General features: G+C 39.9%; 1 protein-coding gene across 8 annotated transcripts in view; it reads left to right on the forward strand.

Annotated features, from left to right (window-relative positions):
* The window catches only part of RIMKLB (ribosomal modification protein rimK like family member B), a 48,403-nt gene that overhangs the window by 10,735 nt on the left and 20,290 nt on the right, over positions 1–17,378 (forward strand). For 7 of the 8 annotated variants that reach the window (XR_002122088.1, XR_002122087.1, XR_002122090.1 and 4 more), the window contains one exon: positions 4,766–4,997. Coding sequence is in view for 5 of the 8 variants with exons in the window: in XM_019626185.1 (XP_019481730.1) it covers positions 4,823–4,997 (175 nt within the window). In the remaining 3 variants the exon portion in view is untranslated. Of the gene's footprint in view, positions 1–1,749; positions 1,814–4,765; positions 4,998–17,378 lie in introns of those variants that run through there. The other variant, XM_019626189.1, reaches the window with a different exon arrangement.

Raw genomic sequence — 17,378 nt, forward strand, 5'->3', positions numbered from 1 at the left:
CTCCGGCCGGGTATCGAACCGCTGTTGCTCAGAGCTCAAACTCTTGAGCGAGCTCTTAATCATCTGAGCCACTCGGCCGGCCCTGATGGTGACTCTTTTTAATGATGTGCCTATCCAGAAGTTTGCATGGGAAAACTATCTCTAATATAAAAGTAAATTCTCTCTGAATTTCTCTTTATTTCAAAAAAGCTACTTTAGTTGTTTACCAGTAGTATTTATTTGGTATCTGATATTTATACATACATTGTTTTCCTTGATACTCTGGGGAAAATAAAGAAATGGAGGATGGAATTTAATTGGTCTGAGTTTACATTCTAAGAGGAGAAATATTTTGCTCTAGTGTATATATGGACATTTGCAAATGGTGTATTTATTTTACATTGTTGGAGCATAAACTCTTACAGATATCTTACTGGGTAACCAAACCTACTCCTTTAAATGTCTGAGGTAAAAAACGAACCACTTTATTTTACAGGGGACTCTTGTCTGTCTTTTAAAATAATGAATATAATTTGAACTTTTTTTTTTAAGACTCAGGACAGTCATTTATTTGGTGTACTTTTGGGCTCCTGGTCTGTGTAAATTTATCGTTACGCTTTTGACTTTATTATTTTACTTTATTTTTTTAAAGACTTTTTATTGGGGAGTTGGGGGACGGAACACTGTTGGGGAATTGGGGAAGAGAACACTGTGTTTTTCCAGGATTCATCAACCCCAAGTCATTGTTATTGTGGAAGGCGCAGCTCAGCTCCAAGTCCAGTCGCCATCCGACCGCTCAGTGGCAGCTCGCGGCCGCTCAGCGCAAGGTGCCGTGTTTAATCTTAGTTGTGGGTGGGCATAGCCCACCATCTCATGTGGAAGTCAAACTGGAAAAAACCTTGTTGCTAAGAGCGCACGCTCTAACCACTGAGCCATCCGGCCGCCCGTTGGCAGCTCAGGGCAGCTCAGCTCAAGATGCTGTGTTCAATCTTAGTTGTGCTTGGGCGTAGCCCACCATTCGAACTGGCAACCTTGTTGGTAGGAGCATGTGCTCTCACCAGCTGAGTCATCCTGCCACCTGTTGGCAGCTCAGTGGCAGCTCAGCTCCGGTGCAGCTCACTGGCCCATGTGGGAATCGAACCGGCAACCCTGTTGCTCAGAGCTCATGCTCTTAACCAACTGAGTCATTCAGCTGGCCCGTACAGTAGATGTTTTAAAATAATAGGGGAGGATGAGGCCATTGGAGGAGATGACAAACTGCTGGTCACCTCCTGACCCCACTGGAAGGTGTTGGTGACCAGGGGGTGGGGGTGGGAATGGCAGGTGATGCGGAGCCTCTGGCTTTGGGATTGGAGAGTCTTCAACCTGACTTACTTCTTTAGTGTGGTTAAATGTGAATCCCGATGGCTTAGCCTTAAATACGCAAGCAGCCACCACAGCAGCAGCCCTGGGCACTGAGGATGGCCAGCTGCTCCTCGTCCTCCTGCGGAAACAAGAGTGGGTCATTGGGCAGAGAGGATGTGCCCTTTCACTCCCTGGCAATAAATTGATCTCTGGAGATCACTTTAAAATTATAGTGGATAAAAAAAATCTGGACAGGCTTCACTTGAAGATACCAACCCCAATGGAACTATAATTAACAAGCTGAAGGTTGTGAGAATCAGACGTGCCCTTTACAAACTGGGGATGTCATCTACTTGGTGTATAGGAATAACGAGTTGGAATACAACATGGCATACCTCTATGAATCTTTACATGAAAAACAAGGCATAACAATCTTTTGAGGCTGATAGAAAAAATGTATTCCTCATGACCAAAGATACTTCAGTTCCAGGTAAGCTGATGACCCCCAGATCTTGTCATGTTGCCTGCCCCTTAGGTGGGCTTTGAGAAATCACAGCCATTGACTCTAATGTCAGATCTCTTCAACACATCCTCCACCTCTTGCATAGAGTCGTCTTTTGCAAGGCAAGAGCATTTCTCCAGTTTCAAATCCTAGGGTGCAGGCATCCCTTTTGAAAGGATGTGGTCCATTTGTGGCAAATGATATCTCTAGCTTTGCTTCCACTCTCCCAGACAGAGCGGGGATGTCATTTTCTTTGCTAGAACCCCAGGATCAAGAGAATTTGGAGCCCGTTAGAAAGAAAATGAAAGAAGATGGGAAGCCTAATCTAAACATGCAGTTTGTTACATACCAGTATAGAAACACTCAAACTTGATGCAGCCATCAAGCCAGACATGATGGAGATACTCACGTGCATCATCTGTTAGGAGTTGCTGCACGACTATGAGACTGCAGTCCTGGAGTGCTTTTATTGTCTGACTGTAGAATCACTGGAAACACCATGTTGGGTTGCCGGTGAGGCCTGGGCTTTTTCTGAGAGCTGACATATCAGTATTGGCAGAATGTTCATGCTTCCTGGTTGCCAGTGGCTTAACATCCCATCCTGATTTCTGTTGGGAGCACAACTGCTGTACTCATACAAAAGTTTCATACAGTGAAATTCAATCATATTGGTGAATAGAACTTAAGTGTCAGGGAGGCACTGAGATTAGAGTATTGGTGGTCAAGGACAGTGTTTCAAAAAACTACCCAATATAAATATTTTAAGGGCACTTTTACAGTTCTCCACTCAGGGGAAACAGGAGATCTCTGGTGTGACTTTTATGGTTTTTCCTTCTGAGTAAGACCCTTCCTAGTAGCCTGGGGAGCCTTGTAAGGGCGACATCCTAACTTCCTAGTGTGTATTAGTAAGTTGAGTTATTACCATATGTAGGCCTAGGGCTCAAGTGGGCATGTTCTTGACCACTGTGGAACAAGGGCACAGCAGGCCCGGAGGTACTGGGCACAAGACATCTGCTTTGCTGGTTACTTGGGTCTTGGCCTGATGCATCACCACAGCTGAGCGCTCTTCCCTCTTGCTTTTCCATAGCTACAAGCTCCTCTCTCCTGCATATCTCCCACATTATTTCTTCCCTGCTTTCCAGTAATTGATGCCTTTGAGAGCATGGTTCATGGGGTAGGTATGGCAGGCCAAGGTTCAGGATGTGTGTGTGTAGTGGTGCCTCTGTCCCATGATGTTCTGGTCTTAACTATAACTACCGTATGCGTCTGTGGATCAGGCCCTTCTGGCTGAGACCCTGGAAGGGGAGTGAATGGTGCATTAGGGATCAGTACCAGCCGGTGTGATACTGGAAGCCTTTCATCTGTATGGCCACTGCTTTCTCTAGTCCTTGGGCTTGTCTTTTCCTTCTGTGTTACATTTGCCAAGTTATCTGCAATAATACTAGAAGTTATAGTTTTGGGAAAAAAAGTTTTTTGTTGAAATAATCTGTTATGTTAATAAAACTTAACAGCTTCGCTTCTTCTCAGGAAAACGATTTTTGACTATTGTCTTACTCATAATATAAAACTCTGAGAAGCAAAATTATTTGTAAAAGAAAGTCCTTTTTTGCATTCTAGTAAACAATCTGTGTTTATTTTTTAAAAAATTTATTTAAAGAAAGAATAAAAACACTGAGTAAGAGCATGGTGTCCTGACTGAAATAAACAAATTTTAGTGAATGGACTTCGACATTTATTTTGGTTATTTAAAGTTTTTTTTTACATTCTCAAATTACTTATTTTGATTAAAGTTTCTGTGTAAATGATTTCACTGTTGATGCTCATCCAGTAATATAGGTGCTATGCTATTTTCTTATTTTTTACATACCCATAAACATGTTTATAAGAAAATATACATAAAATAAGGGAAGAAAATTGAATAGAAAAGAGCATGAATAGACATGATTGGAGTTTGTAGTGATGAGAGAGCTGTTGGGGACATATTGTCGATGATTGCAGTCTCATTGATTTCATATCAAAAAGGGATTTGCATTTTTGGGGAGGGAATAAATTAGCCGAAAGTAGATGATCAGTAAAGTACATTCCTAGACAATATATGAGGTGTGATCAAACAATATGGTGAATATTTAAATTCAAAAAATTTATTACAGTAAAAGACAAATTGCCATTAATCCCCCTCAAAATACTACCCCCCATTTTGAACTCACTTATCCCATAGTTCTTGCCAGTTTCTGGAGCAGTTCTGGAAGTCCTCTTTCATGAGTGTCTTTAGTTGCACTGTCTTGGGTGCCTCGATGTCCTGAATCATTTTGACTTTGGAGAAGAGCCAGAAGTTGCATGGTGCCAGATCCAGTGAATAAGGCGGATGAGCACACACCATAATGTTTTTATTTGACAGAAATTGTACACCAGAAGCGAAGTGTGACACGGAGCATTGTCATGATGGAGGATGGTTTACTGAGTACTTTAAAACACACCTCTCAATCATAGCTCACACCCGACTGACTGCACCGAACAGGTTGAAACTTGTCCTACACTGTTACTGAGTTTCATGTGCCACTTCCTGTATTGAAGATCCCTGCCTTTCCATTGGATGGCACTTGGCAGCAGCATTCACCGTATTTTTTTAATCACACTTTGTATAATTTAGGGATAGGCACTGAAAGTATGATAAGTGACCAGCTGCAATTAATTACAAAATTGCGGTGCTAGCTAGCTTCCCCAATGAAAATGGAGAAATACTATGTCAGGGGAGGTTGTCAGTTTCCATATTTCTAGTGGTATAAAAAATTTTAATTTGAATGAAAGGGAAAAAGTCATAATATTGCCCTCTTGTCCTGTTTGTATAGTTAGTACATAATCACAGTATTTATTTGTGTAAAAGCCAGCAATTAAGAAGTAGATTTCTTGATTTGTATGTATATTTTCTCTTTCATCTAGGAAGAGTTTACATTCAGGAGGAAATAATCCAGGAAAAGGAAGAACAAGCAGATCAACATGTGTAGCTCTGTGGCTGCCAAGTTGTGGTTTTTGACAGATCGTCGAATTAGGGAAGACTATCCCCAAAAAGAGATCTTACGAGCATTAAAGGCCAAATGTTGTGAGGAGGAACTGGACTTTAGGGCCGTGGTGATGGATGAGGTGGTGCTGACAATAGAGCAAGGAAACCTGGGTAAGTCTGTACTAAGTAATTTTGGAGGTGGGGGGGGGGCGTTTACTTAGAATATGGTTAACTGCATGTTTTAGGAATAATTAGGACAAAGGAATTTTTAATAGCCTTATCATACTAAGTATTCTCTAATCTTAAGAAATGGAGGGGAGGCCGGTTAGTTCAGCTGGTTGGAGCACAGTGCTCATAACAAGGTTGCTGGTTCAATAGCCACATGGCCACTGAGATGCACCCTCCACAACTAGATTGAAACAACTACTTGACTTGGAGCTGATGGTCCTGGAAAAACACACTGTTCCCCAATCCAATTTAAAAAAATAAAATAAAATAAATATAAAAAAAAGAAGAAAGAAATGGAAACACCAGCATTTATGAAATTCCTTATTGTAGTATTTAGTAAATAGTAGGGAGGGAAATTAAAGATAACTTAGCTAGTTTTCTTTCATTATTACTGTCTTCTATTGGGTTGTCGGAAAAGTCATGACGCTTTTTGCAACGAAAAACAGAAAAAATAGTCATGACTTCCGACAACCCAATAGTTTTAAAATACCTTGTTTACAAGGTGCTTCTAAGGGGATTTGTAATCCATGGGGGTCCTTTTAGTAAATTAATCAAAGTTCACATGTGATTCTTACTGTTTTTTCTAAAGATTTTTTATTGGGGAATTGGGGGAGAGGAACAGTATTGGGGAATTGGGGAAGGGGACCAGCCAAGTTGTTGTTCTTCAATATTTGTTGTAGAGGGTGCCAGTCGCCATCTGGCTTCCCGTCGGCAGCTCGTGGCCTCTAAGCTCAAGGCGCTGTGTTCAGTCTTAGTTGCGGGTGGGTGTAGCCACCATCCCATGTGGGAGTAGAATCAGCAGCCTTGTTGTTAAGAGCACATGCTGTATCCACTGAACCATCCGGGCGGCATCTCAGCTCAAGGTGCCGAGTTCAGTCTTAGTTGCGGGTGGGCATAGCCCACCATCAAACAGGCAATCTTGTTGTTACACCAGCTGAGCCATCCTGACACCTGTTGGCAGCTCAGTGACAGCTCAGCTCAGGCACAGCATCACTAACCCATGTGGGAATCGAACCGGTGTCCCTGTTGCTCAGAGCTCACGCTCCTAAGCCAACTCAACCAATTGAGCCACTTGGCCGGCTCTATTTTTTTTCTTTATCAAAAACTTTACACATATATGGTGTAAAAGACTAATAGTTTTTTTTAATGGAACAAACTGTGCTAATGATTTGACTCAACTGATGATAAGTATGCTTAATATTTCATATTTGTTTTAGGATCACAAGGGGAAATATCTTGGAAATGTACAAAAATTCTTTAGGACTTTCAGCACACTTTACATCTTTGCTTTAGAAAGTTATGACTTGTTACACCTAAATTGGTTATTTCTGTTAGGGAGCATTATATGGGGCATAAAGTGGCATTTTTGATGAACTTTCAGAAAATACTTAATGGTTTAATGATAGTGTTGGGTAAGGATATAAGTAAGAAAAACACTTAAAATGCATTCTAGATCACTTACTTTGTGACAGGAATCATAATGAGGCCATGCATTTTAATTTTTTCAACAATAAAATGGAGATGGTTATTGTGAGAATTGATAATATACAAAGCACAAATCTGCTATTGTAGGGTAATTTCATTCATAAGCTAGTTAATAGATCCAGAATCTTGCCTGATTAATAACAGGATACCATAGATTTAAGTAAGTAAACTCTGTTAGGAAACATTCACTTTTTGTTCTCTGCCCTGTTAATATTTATCTCATTCTCAGTACCTTTTAGAAGTTATTGCTGCTTTATAAGTACCTGCTTTAGAAATGTCTCTAAGTTGTTGCAATTGAGTGAATAATTAGTTAATAACTACCTTTATATCAACACATATATCCTAGGATGCATTTTTCTAATTCTACAAAAAGCATTGTTGGGAATTTGCTGGGGGATTGCGTTGACTCACTTTGGATTCAGTTCATTACTTATTCTTTAATTTCTTTCAACAGTGTTTTATAGTTTACATTGTACAAGTATTCACCTCCTTGGCTAAGTAAATTCCTAAATATTTTTATTCTTTTTGATGCTATTATAAGTGGAATTGTTTTTGTAATTTCATTTTTAGATTGTTCATTGTGTATAGAAGAAATGCAGTTGATTTTTGTGTATTGATTTTTTTATCTGCTACTTAGCTGAATTTATTGGTTTTAACAGCTTTTTTGTGGAGTCTTTAGTGTTTTCTCCATATAAGATCATATTATCTGTAAAAAGATAAGTTTACTTCTTCCTTTTCAATTTGGGTGTTTTTTGTTTCTTTTTCTTGCCTAATTGCTCTGGCAAGAATATCCGGTAGTATGTTAAATACCAGTGATGAAAGCAGGCACTCTCGCCTGGTTCCCTCACCTAGAGGAAGAGCTTACAGTCTTTTACTGCTGTATGATGTTTGCTGTGGGATTTTCATATATGGCTTTTATTATGTGGAGGTAATTTTCTTCTATTCCTATTTTGCTGTGAGTTTTTATCACTAAAAGGTGTTGAATTTTGTTAGATGCTTTTCCACATAATTTGAAATGATCATGTTTTTCTTTTCCCTTCATTTTGTTGATATAGTATATTACATTGATTGGTTTTCATATGTTGAATTGTCCTTGCATTCTAGGAATAAATCTCATTTGGTTATGATGTATAATCCTTTTACTGTGCTGCTGGATTCTGTTTGCTAGTATTTTGTTGAGGATTTTTGCATCAGTGTTCATACGGGATATTTGTGTAGTTTTCTTGTAGTGTCTTTATTTTGTTTTGTTATCAGGGTTATGCTGGCCTCATGAGTTAGGAAGTGTTCCCTTCTCCTCAACTTTTTGGAAAAGTTTGGGAAGGATTGGTACTAGTTCTTTAGATGTTTGGTAGAATTCACCAAGTGAAGCCATTAGGTCAGCTGGTCCTAATTAATTGGGCTAATTCTGTCTCTGGCACTTCTTTTCCATCGGTGCATTAGTAGACAAACCTATCCCCAAATAAAGTTATTTCATATAAGTAAAACATATAAATTTATTCTGGACATTTTCCTTTTCTTATTTTTTTTTTAAGGTTTTATTGGGGAGTTCGGGGAGGGGAACAGTATTGGGGAATTGGGGAAGTGGAACAGCCAAGTTGTTGTCCTTCAATCTTAGTTGTGGAGGGTGCAGCTCCAAGTCCAGTCGTGCTGCTCAGCTCAAGGTGCCGTGTTCGGTCTTAGTTGCAGGCAGGCGTAGCCCACCATGCTCTGAGGGAATCGAACCGGCAGCCTTGTTGTTAAAGAGTGCACGCTCTATCCATTGAGCCATCCGGGCAGCAGCTCAGCTTAAGGTGCTGAGTTCAGTCTTTAGTTGCAGGTGGGCATAGGCCACCATTCAAACTGGCAGCCTTGTTGTTAGGAGCACGTGCTCTCACCAGCTGAGCCATCCTGCGACCTGTTGGCAACTCAGCGGCAGGTCAGCTCGGGGCACAGCGTCACTGGCCCATGTGGGAATTGAACCGGCAACCCTGTTGCTCAGAGCTCGCTTTCTTGGGCAAGCTCTTAACCAACTGAGCCACTCAGCCGGCGCTGGTCATTTTTCTTAAATATTCCCCTGGAAGTTTCCTGTTAGTTAATTGCAAATGTAGGAGAAGGGAGTAGTTTGAGAGCACCTACTATATACAAAGCATAGCACTAGGCATCTTAGGTACATATATCTTCCCCCCCCCTTTTCGAAATACCAATAAGTTTATATTTTTCTTTATTATACAAATGATACAGTATCAAAATATAAAGATGAAAGCAAATATCTGAAATTTTGCCATCTGTAGATTAATCACACATATACATGATGTTATAACATAACATACATGCTGTTCTTTAAATTTGTTTTACATGTCAAAGTGATTCATATCTGTGTGCCAAGACACTGTACTAGGCACTAGAGATGTAGAGCTTAGCAAAATAGCATAGTCCAACTGGTTCATGTCTTCTTTAAGCTAAATGACTTTAAGCTAAAGTCAAAGAAATAGTTACACACTAATTCTTATAAAGGAAAGTACGTTGTGACATGAGAGAGTACACCAATGGCATCTTGTTTAGGTAGGGAGATCAGAGAAGATCTTTTTAAGGAAGTGACACTAAAAACCTGAAGGATGAGTAGGTGTTATCCAAGGGTAGAGTGAGAGGAAGAGTATGTGCGTTGCTCTTAGGTAGGATTTCTTTGCCATAAATTCCTAGAAGAGGGAATCACTCTTCATTGCCGAACTGTCCTCCAGAAAGGTACTAATGTGCCTCTTTCCAATATTCTCTCCAGTGCAGTTGTTTTCATTTTAATGTTAGTTAGAAAGGGAATGGCCCAGGTTGAGTTGCTTTCTGCTTAATCTTTTGGGAACTTGGGTGTGATTCCCAGCCCAGCTGGACAGTGGGATATACAGTTGGGTATTTCCTTAAGTAAAAAAATAAGCTGTTAAGTATTCAAAGGAAAAACCTTCAGTATCTTCAATCATCAGGAAGATACATGTTTTATGAACTCAGATCTTCCCTGCTGACCTTCCTCCTATTATCAAAGTAGTAGTGAGATTGATTGTATTTAGTCTGCATGCTAAGTCAGTCTATATTTTTGTTATTAATTCTTCAGTGAGATACCTGAATGAAATTTTATCTTCTCTACCAGTAGTATCAAGTGACTATACCTGTCTTATCAGAGTGTTTGCCTGTCCTTTTCCAAAGTAGTTCAGGAAAGTGAAGGAATTGGATTAATTGTACCTCTAATGCTTTAAACTCTTGTACATTTAGGGATCAACTTGCTCTTGTAAATGGCTATAGTTTTATATGCGATGCTGAGTATTATAAATTAGTATATAGCTGTATGACCAAAACTCAGATAAATTACAGACAATTGAAGTGAGATAAACTAGGAAATGTGACATTCTTGTAAATAAATAAGCAGGTCCTTATTTATAAGTGTCATGTAAAAATAATTCCCTTCATTATTTATTATTCCATAGCTTTCAGTTTATATTTATTACTGCTTAAATTTATTTAAAATTATATGGTTATATAAATATGTTTATGTTTCTCTTTTTTTAATTGGGGAATTGGGGGGATGGGAACTGTGCTGGGGAATTGGGGAAAGGGGAACAGACAAGTTGTTGTCGTTTTGTTCTTCAGTCTAGTTGTGGAGGACGTTGCTTCACTGGCCCAAGTTGGCACCATCATTGTGCTCTTCCCGGACGAGGCAGATCAGTTGCCGGCTTCTGGACGGCCGCTCACTGCGGCTGCTGGCCGCTCACGCTGGCTGCTGGCCCATGGCAACCCACTCTAGCAGGAGCTGCAGCTTACACCGTCCCCGGCGACTCACGGCAGCCCAGCTCCAGGTTGAGCTGTTGTTCAGCATCTTAGCTGTGGAGGGCAGTGTCACTGGCCCTCATATGTGGGATCCGAACTGGTGCCCTCTGGCATCCCAAGCCAGTTCTTAACCATCGCGGCACTTGGCCAGCCCTATGTTTCTCTATTTTTATTTATATTTACTTATAGGTATATTCAGAAAGTATTGATATCATGCAGTTGTGATTGCTGAAAGTTGGGTAGAACAGATTGATATAAATAAATATTTATCTTTAACCTGGAACCACTATTAAAAAAGAAGTTTAGGGGCTGGCCGAGTGGCACATTGGTTAAGAGCTGGCTTGGGATGCCAGCTCTGAGCAGCAGGGCCCGGTTTGGATCCCATATGAGGGCCAGTGACACTGCCCTCTACAGCTAAGATGGTGAACAACAGCTCGACTTGGAGCTGGGCTGCCGTAAGTCGCCAGCGACAGCATAGGCTGCAGCGTATGTGGCCGGCAGCCAGCATGAGTGACCAGCAGCCGGTGTGAGCTGCCAAGAGCCGCTGTGAGTGGCAGTCCAGAGGCCGGCGACCGAGCTGCCTCATCCGGGAAGAGCACAATGATAATACCAACATGGGCCAGTGAAGCGACGTCCTACACAACTAGACTGAAGAACAAAAGGACAGCAACTTGTCTGTTCCCTTTCTCCCGATTCCCCAGCGCTGTTCCCCTCCCTCAATTCCTCAATAAAATCTTTAAAAAAAAAAAAAAGAAGTTTACCCTTTTTCAAAGTGGACACAGGGGCTCGACATTTAAAAGAAGCTTTGCCTACATTACCAGAATGGTGTGCTACCTCTCTCCCCTCTTCTACAGTATGTTGCTAGAAGACTGCAGTAAATTTTTATGGCTAGCTTCATTAACAGTTACTTAAATTATTTATATTCTCACTTCTGTATAGCTTTTCTTTACCATTTCAGTAAAGATTGCGATTTTATGTGTGAAGAAAATACAATAATTAGGTTGGATATAGTATTTCAGCTTTTAATTTTCAGATCACATTAGGATAATAGTAAGGAAAATAACTTCATAAACACAAGTTTTCAAGCTAAATTAGCAAAATAGAAGTGTATCATCTTGCTTCTAATACTGAATCCATATGCATCAAATACTAAATAAAGCAGAAGTGTTGGATCAGGATTGCGGACAAAAGGGTCCTCAACTGCTAGTAACAGTTATCATGTGCCAGCAACCTACACTATTCCACCATTGTAAACTGAGAGTAATTGAAAGCCACTAACAATTACCAAGGATGTACTGTGTGCCAGTCAAGTACTTGACGTACATCCCCCATCCTTCTCAAGTATGGCTAGGATTTTATCCCAAGATTCAGAGTATCTTAAAATGTAGGTGCTCAGCAAATATTTTTGAATGAATAAAATGACTAGATAAATGGATGAGTCCCTTAAGGGTATTTTGTCTTTTTGTTTATCAATTTCATGAAGTATTTCTCCTGAGCCAGATTTTTTTTTTTTAATTCACTGTAGAGAAGTTAAAGAGAATGTACTCAGACATGAAGAACTTCCATGTCAGCATTTATAAAATCTAAAGAGATGAATTATTTTAGCTAGTGGTATCTGTGTTCTCTAAATTTGATATGTTTTTCTTCCTTTTGCCAACTTTTGGGATAGAGTTGGTTATCTTGACCTTAAATTCTGTATTTTATAATGTTACTTACAAAAAAAAGCTAACCAGTCATTACTTTCCATAAAAAATGCTTTAAAAATGCATAGCCATAATGATTGTTTGCTTGCTTTCTATTTTCCCTTTCTTTTCTCTTTTTTGTTAAAAAAATTATATTCAGTTAATTTGAACTAAAAAAAAAACAGTTCACCCATTTTTTCTTTTTTTTAAACACATGACTGTCAGCTGTGATGCAGCAATTCTTAGTGCTAATGAGGCACACTGTTATAGTAGCCTTCCTTTTGTTTCTTTCTGTACCAACTGATGAAGGTCTGGGAAAGGAATTTTATTGATTCCTCATCATTCCCAAAAGAACTTAACCTGTGAAGAAAAAAATTTTGTCCTCCCTGGGATTAATAGCTAAATAAGACTTGGAAACAAATTGGAGGGGAAAAGGATTACTGAGAATATTAAAGAGGGATATTTTGATAGGAAACACAAAATATATCTTGTTACAAAGCAGCCAAGCAGATAGGAAAGGCATATATATTATTATAAGAATGGATTCTTAAAGAGTGGCATTTGCTAAGAGTGTCCAGGAGATCAGTGGCGAGTCATAAGGGTTGTTACTTTGCCTATTTTGGCTCACATTCATCTGTACCTTCCCTTCTTCCCAGCCTTGGATCACCTTCTGTTTGCCTAGAATAACAAAGTGTTTGTTTCTGTTACTGAAGGCATTGGATTTCTTTCCATCCTCAATGATACCCATATAGTGTATTATGCAGACCTTACTGCACCTTGGGTAAAGTACTCCCATACTCCCATTTTTTTGGTGGAAGCAGATAGGTTGTTGTTACTGGAGGTGTGGATTGAATGTGGTACAGTTTCATTGCTTTTTTTACCCCATCTCTTAAAAAGAGCAAAAGCTTTCTACAGTTTAGGGAAATGAGAAGATAATGTAATAATGGTTTAATTTTCTTGACAGTTGACAGCATGTCTTTTCCTGATCACTCAAGCTTTTCTCAAAATTCAACCTTTTTTTTTTTAAAACTTTATTGGGGAACAGTGTGTTTTTCCCAGGACACCCATTAGCTCCAAGTCAAGTTGTTGTCCTTCAGTTTTAGTTGTAGAGGGTGCAAGCTCAACTCCAAGTCCAGTCGCCACTTTCAATCTAGTTGCAGGGGGCACAGTCCACAATCCCATGCAGGAGTTGAACCGGCAACCTTGTTGTTAAGAACAAGCACTCTAATCAACTGAGCCACCCAGCTGCCTAAAATTCAATCGTTTTGTTAGCTCTGTTTAATTTAGTGAATTTGATCATTCCCCACTGATAATACTGACTTTTCTTATCTTTCATGATGGTACTTACCACTAGATTTTTCTAGTTTTTTGACTGACTTTTCCTCAGGTTTTTGCTTCCTTGTTGAGATCCACCAAATCTTGGTTCTAGGTTTCTCTGTTTTTTCCTTTTGTTTTTCAGTCTATGTATCCTGATTTCTTTAGTTATTACATCTTGGACTGATTCCAATAAATAAGCACCCATACACACTCTCCATAGTACCAATATGAATTATATATGCATATATGTAATAGTTTCAATCCATATTTCAGCTATTACAGAATAGTTCTACTTTGATGTCCTTAAGTTATCACCAAAATCTTTTTTATACCTAGATCCAAACTCAGCATTTTCTGTCGTAAATTGGCTTCCCTTTCCAACGTTCTCATTCTCCATAGCCTAGTCTCACACTTTTTACTTCCAATCTGGTTACTAGGTTGTTGGGGTTTTTTTGTTTGTTTTGTTTTTTTCTGGTTAAAAATAATAATACTCTAGATTTTTTTGAGTGACATTTGAGGGAAGTCACTGCCAAAGCCTAAGTAATGAGAACATGTAGGATTGCAGAAATCTGTTGCTGATCTCAAGCTGCCTGTAGCAGCACAGTGAAGGGTTGTAAGGAGAATGCCTAAAGCCACTTGTGATACCTCACATCTGATGACCCTGTACCTACCCATAGCTGCCTCTGGAGGACAGTGACTTCCACTTGTCTTTCACCTTTAAAATTTTGTGTAATTGTCTCTCATTAATGGATTCTCTAAATGGAATCCTGTTGGCAATGGAGCATGGGAAATGTTTGTAGCCCCTGCCATAACAGGGAGGGATTAAAAGATGAGGATGGAGGAATAGTCTGAAGTATCAACAGGTAATATTCAGCACACACCCTCACTTCCCTTAATCAGAAAATGAAAACTCTTTAGCTCAGAATTTGTGGATCCAGCAATTCTACATCTGAGTATTTACCTTAAGGCAATGAAATCACTATCTTGAAGCTATAGCTGCACACCCAAGTTCATTGCAGCATTATTTACAATAGCTAAGACAGAAATTACCTAAGTGTCCATTGATAGATGAATGGATAAAGAAAATGTTTATGTAGATAATGGAATATTATTTAGTCATAGAAGAGAAGGAAATCCTGTCACTTGTGACACCATGGATGACCTTGAGGACAGTATGCTAAGTGAAATAAATCAGAAAAAGAAAGGCGAATACTGTATGATCACACTAATATTTGGCACCAATGTCCTTGTTACAGAGAACTGTTTGGTGGTGGCCAGAGGTGAGGGTGGGGTGGAGGAAAATGGTGAAAGGTGGTCAAGAGGCACAAACTTCCAGTTATAAGATAAATAGGTCCTGGGATGTAATGTACAGCATGGTGATTATAGTTTACAATACTGTATTGTATATTTAAAAGTAGTTAAGAGAGTAGTAAATCTTAAAAGTTCTCATCACAAGAAAAAAATTGTTAACTACGTGAGGTGATGGATGTCAACTAAATTTAGTGTGGCGATCATTAAAAATATATACAGGGGCCGGCCGAGTGGCGCAATGGTTAAGAACTGGCTCGGGATGCCAGAGGGCCCTGGTTCGGATCCCACATATGAGGGCCAGTGACACTGCCCTCTACAGCTAAGATGCTGAACAACAGCTCAACCTGGAGCTGGGCTGCCTGTGAGTCGCCGGCGACGGCGTAGGCTGCAGCCCCTGTGGCAGTGGGTTGCCATGAGCCACCGTATGTAGCCAGCAGCCAGCGTGAGCGGCCAGCAGCCGCAGTGAGCGGCCGTCCAGAAGCCGGCGACTTATCTGCCTCGTCCAGGAAGAGCGCAATGATGGTGCCAACATGGGCCAGTGAAGCAATGTCCTCCACAACTAGACTGAAGAACAAAATGACAGCAACTTGTCTGTTCCCCTTCTCCCGATTCCCCAAAAAAAAAATCTTAAAAAAAAAAAAAAATATATATATATATATATACATACACAAATACTGAATCATTATGTTGTACACCTAAAACTAATACAATGTTATATGTTGATTATATCTCAATAAAAATTTGTGGCTTTGCATGTTTGACACCTTAACTGACCAACTTAACCTTTTACATTACATCAGTACAAGTTGTAATTGAGGCAGACATTGTTCTTATTGCTCTTTTTGTCCTGTGAATTCAGCTGCTCCCTTACATTTGAAGTGTCCTTTCTCTTTTCTTTAAACATACAGTGTCTCAAGGCTTATGCCCTAACTCAGCTGTTACCTCCTACCTATCTTTCCTGTATCAGAACTTCTACCATGTATAAAAATGAACACATAGAGTCTCTTCCACTAGACTGAAAGCTTCTTGAGAGCAAGGGCCTGCTATGTAAAATTTCCCAGGGCCAGAAGACGGGAAAGAGGCTGACAACTCCAGTATTACATTGAGTTTATTAAGGGAACTTATTTATGAGGCATGTCATGGCAAGCACTATAGGACAGAGCAGGATGGATAAGGGGAAAATGTCTTACTTACTTGACCTGGGGAGGGCACGGGCCTGTTACAGGAACCAGCATGCCTAGGACACGGGAGGGGTCCGGCACTTTCTGAAGTGGTTTAGGGGAAGCAGTCTCTGTTTTGGGCCAGATCTAGCTGGATCTAGCTCAAGTGTCAGATCGGTGCCTATCATGTCATGGGACAGTCTCTCCTCCACAGGACCTTATCTGCCTTTTTTACCAATTTATTCCCAACTTTTATTATTTATTTATTTTTAAAGATTTTATTGGAGAATTGGGGGAGGGGAACAGTTTTGGGGAATGGGGGAAGGGGACCAGCCAAGTTGTTCTTCAGTCTTCGTTGCCGTCTGGCTTCCCGTTGGCAGCTCGTGGCCTCTAAGCTTAAGTTACCGAGTTCAGTCTTAGTTGCTGGCAGGCATAGCCACCATCCCATGCAGAAGTCGGACCCAGCAGCCTTGTTGTTAAGAATGCACGCTCTATCCACTGAGCCATCCGGGCGGCAGCTCAGCTCAAGGTGCTGAGTTCAGTCTTAGTTGCAGTTGGAGGTGTAGCCAACCATGGAACAGGCAATCTTGTTGTTACACCAGCTGAGCCATCTGCCACCTGTTGGCAGCTCAGTGATAGCTCAGCTTGGGCACAGCGTCAACTGGCCCATGTGGGAATCGAACCGGCGTCCCCGTTGCTCAGAGCCCGCGCTCTAAGCCAACTCTTAACCAACTGAGCCACTCGGCCAGCCCTATTCCCAACTTTTAGAAAAGAATCTGATGCATGGTAATTGCTTAATATTTATTGAAATGAATGCTCATGAGTAAGGGATTGATCATATGGTATATCTGTAAAATATAATTCCATTTGGTCCTCTAAAAAAAAATGAAGGAAATAAAGCTATATATGCACTGACATAGAAAGATGTTTGTAGTGTAATTTTAAGTGAAAGAAAGTGACATAAAATAATATAAAACATTTCATTTTTCTAAAACTTATGTATTTTTCTATACTATGATTAATGGTTGGGAAAATACATACTAAGTATTAACACTTAAATACCTATGATGTTTCATGGGCAGTGAATACATTATATCTTTTTGTATTTGATCTTTTAAAACAAGTATATGTATTATTTTTTAATGAAAATAGGCTTTAAGGACCATCTCATATAAATACCTTGTTTCATTACTGGGGAACTCTTTAAACAGAGTAATATTGGATAAAATTCAAGAAGCTTCTCTTTTAAATATTCTTTTCATTATAAAAGCATACGTCTTTACTTAAAAAAAGAACATAAAGAAAAGAGAGAATTGCATGGAGAAAAACGTTGAAATTCTCATTCTGCCTTCCTCTTCCTGCCTTGCCATCCACTCACACTCAGAGAAAAGCCATTTATATCATTTATTCTTTCATACATTTTCTGTGCATATGTAAACACAGATAAAACTTATTTTTAGATTTGTTTTTTTTTAAAATTAAGCATCTGGGGGCCGGCCGAGTGGCGCGATGGTTAAGAACTCGCTTGGGATGCCAGAGGGCCCCGGTTCGGATCCCACATATGAGGGCCAGTGACACTG

The sequence above is a fragment of the Hipposideros armiger genome, unplaced genomic scaffold (assembly GCF_001890085.2).
Source record: "Hipposideros armiger isolate ML-2016 unplaced genomic scaffold, ASM189008v1 scaffold_662, whole genome shotgun sequence".
In the NCBI taxonomy this organism is placed as follows: domain Eukaryota; kingdom Metazoa; phylum Chordata; class Mammalia; order Chiroptera; family Hipposideridae; genus Hipposideros; species Hipposideros armiger.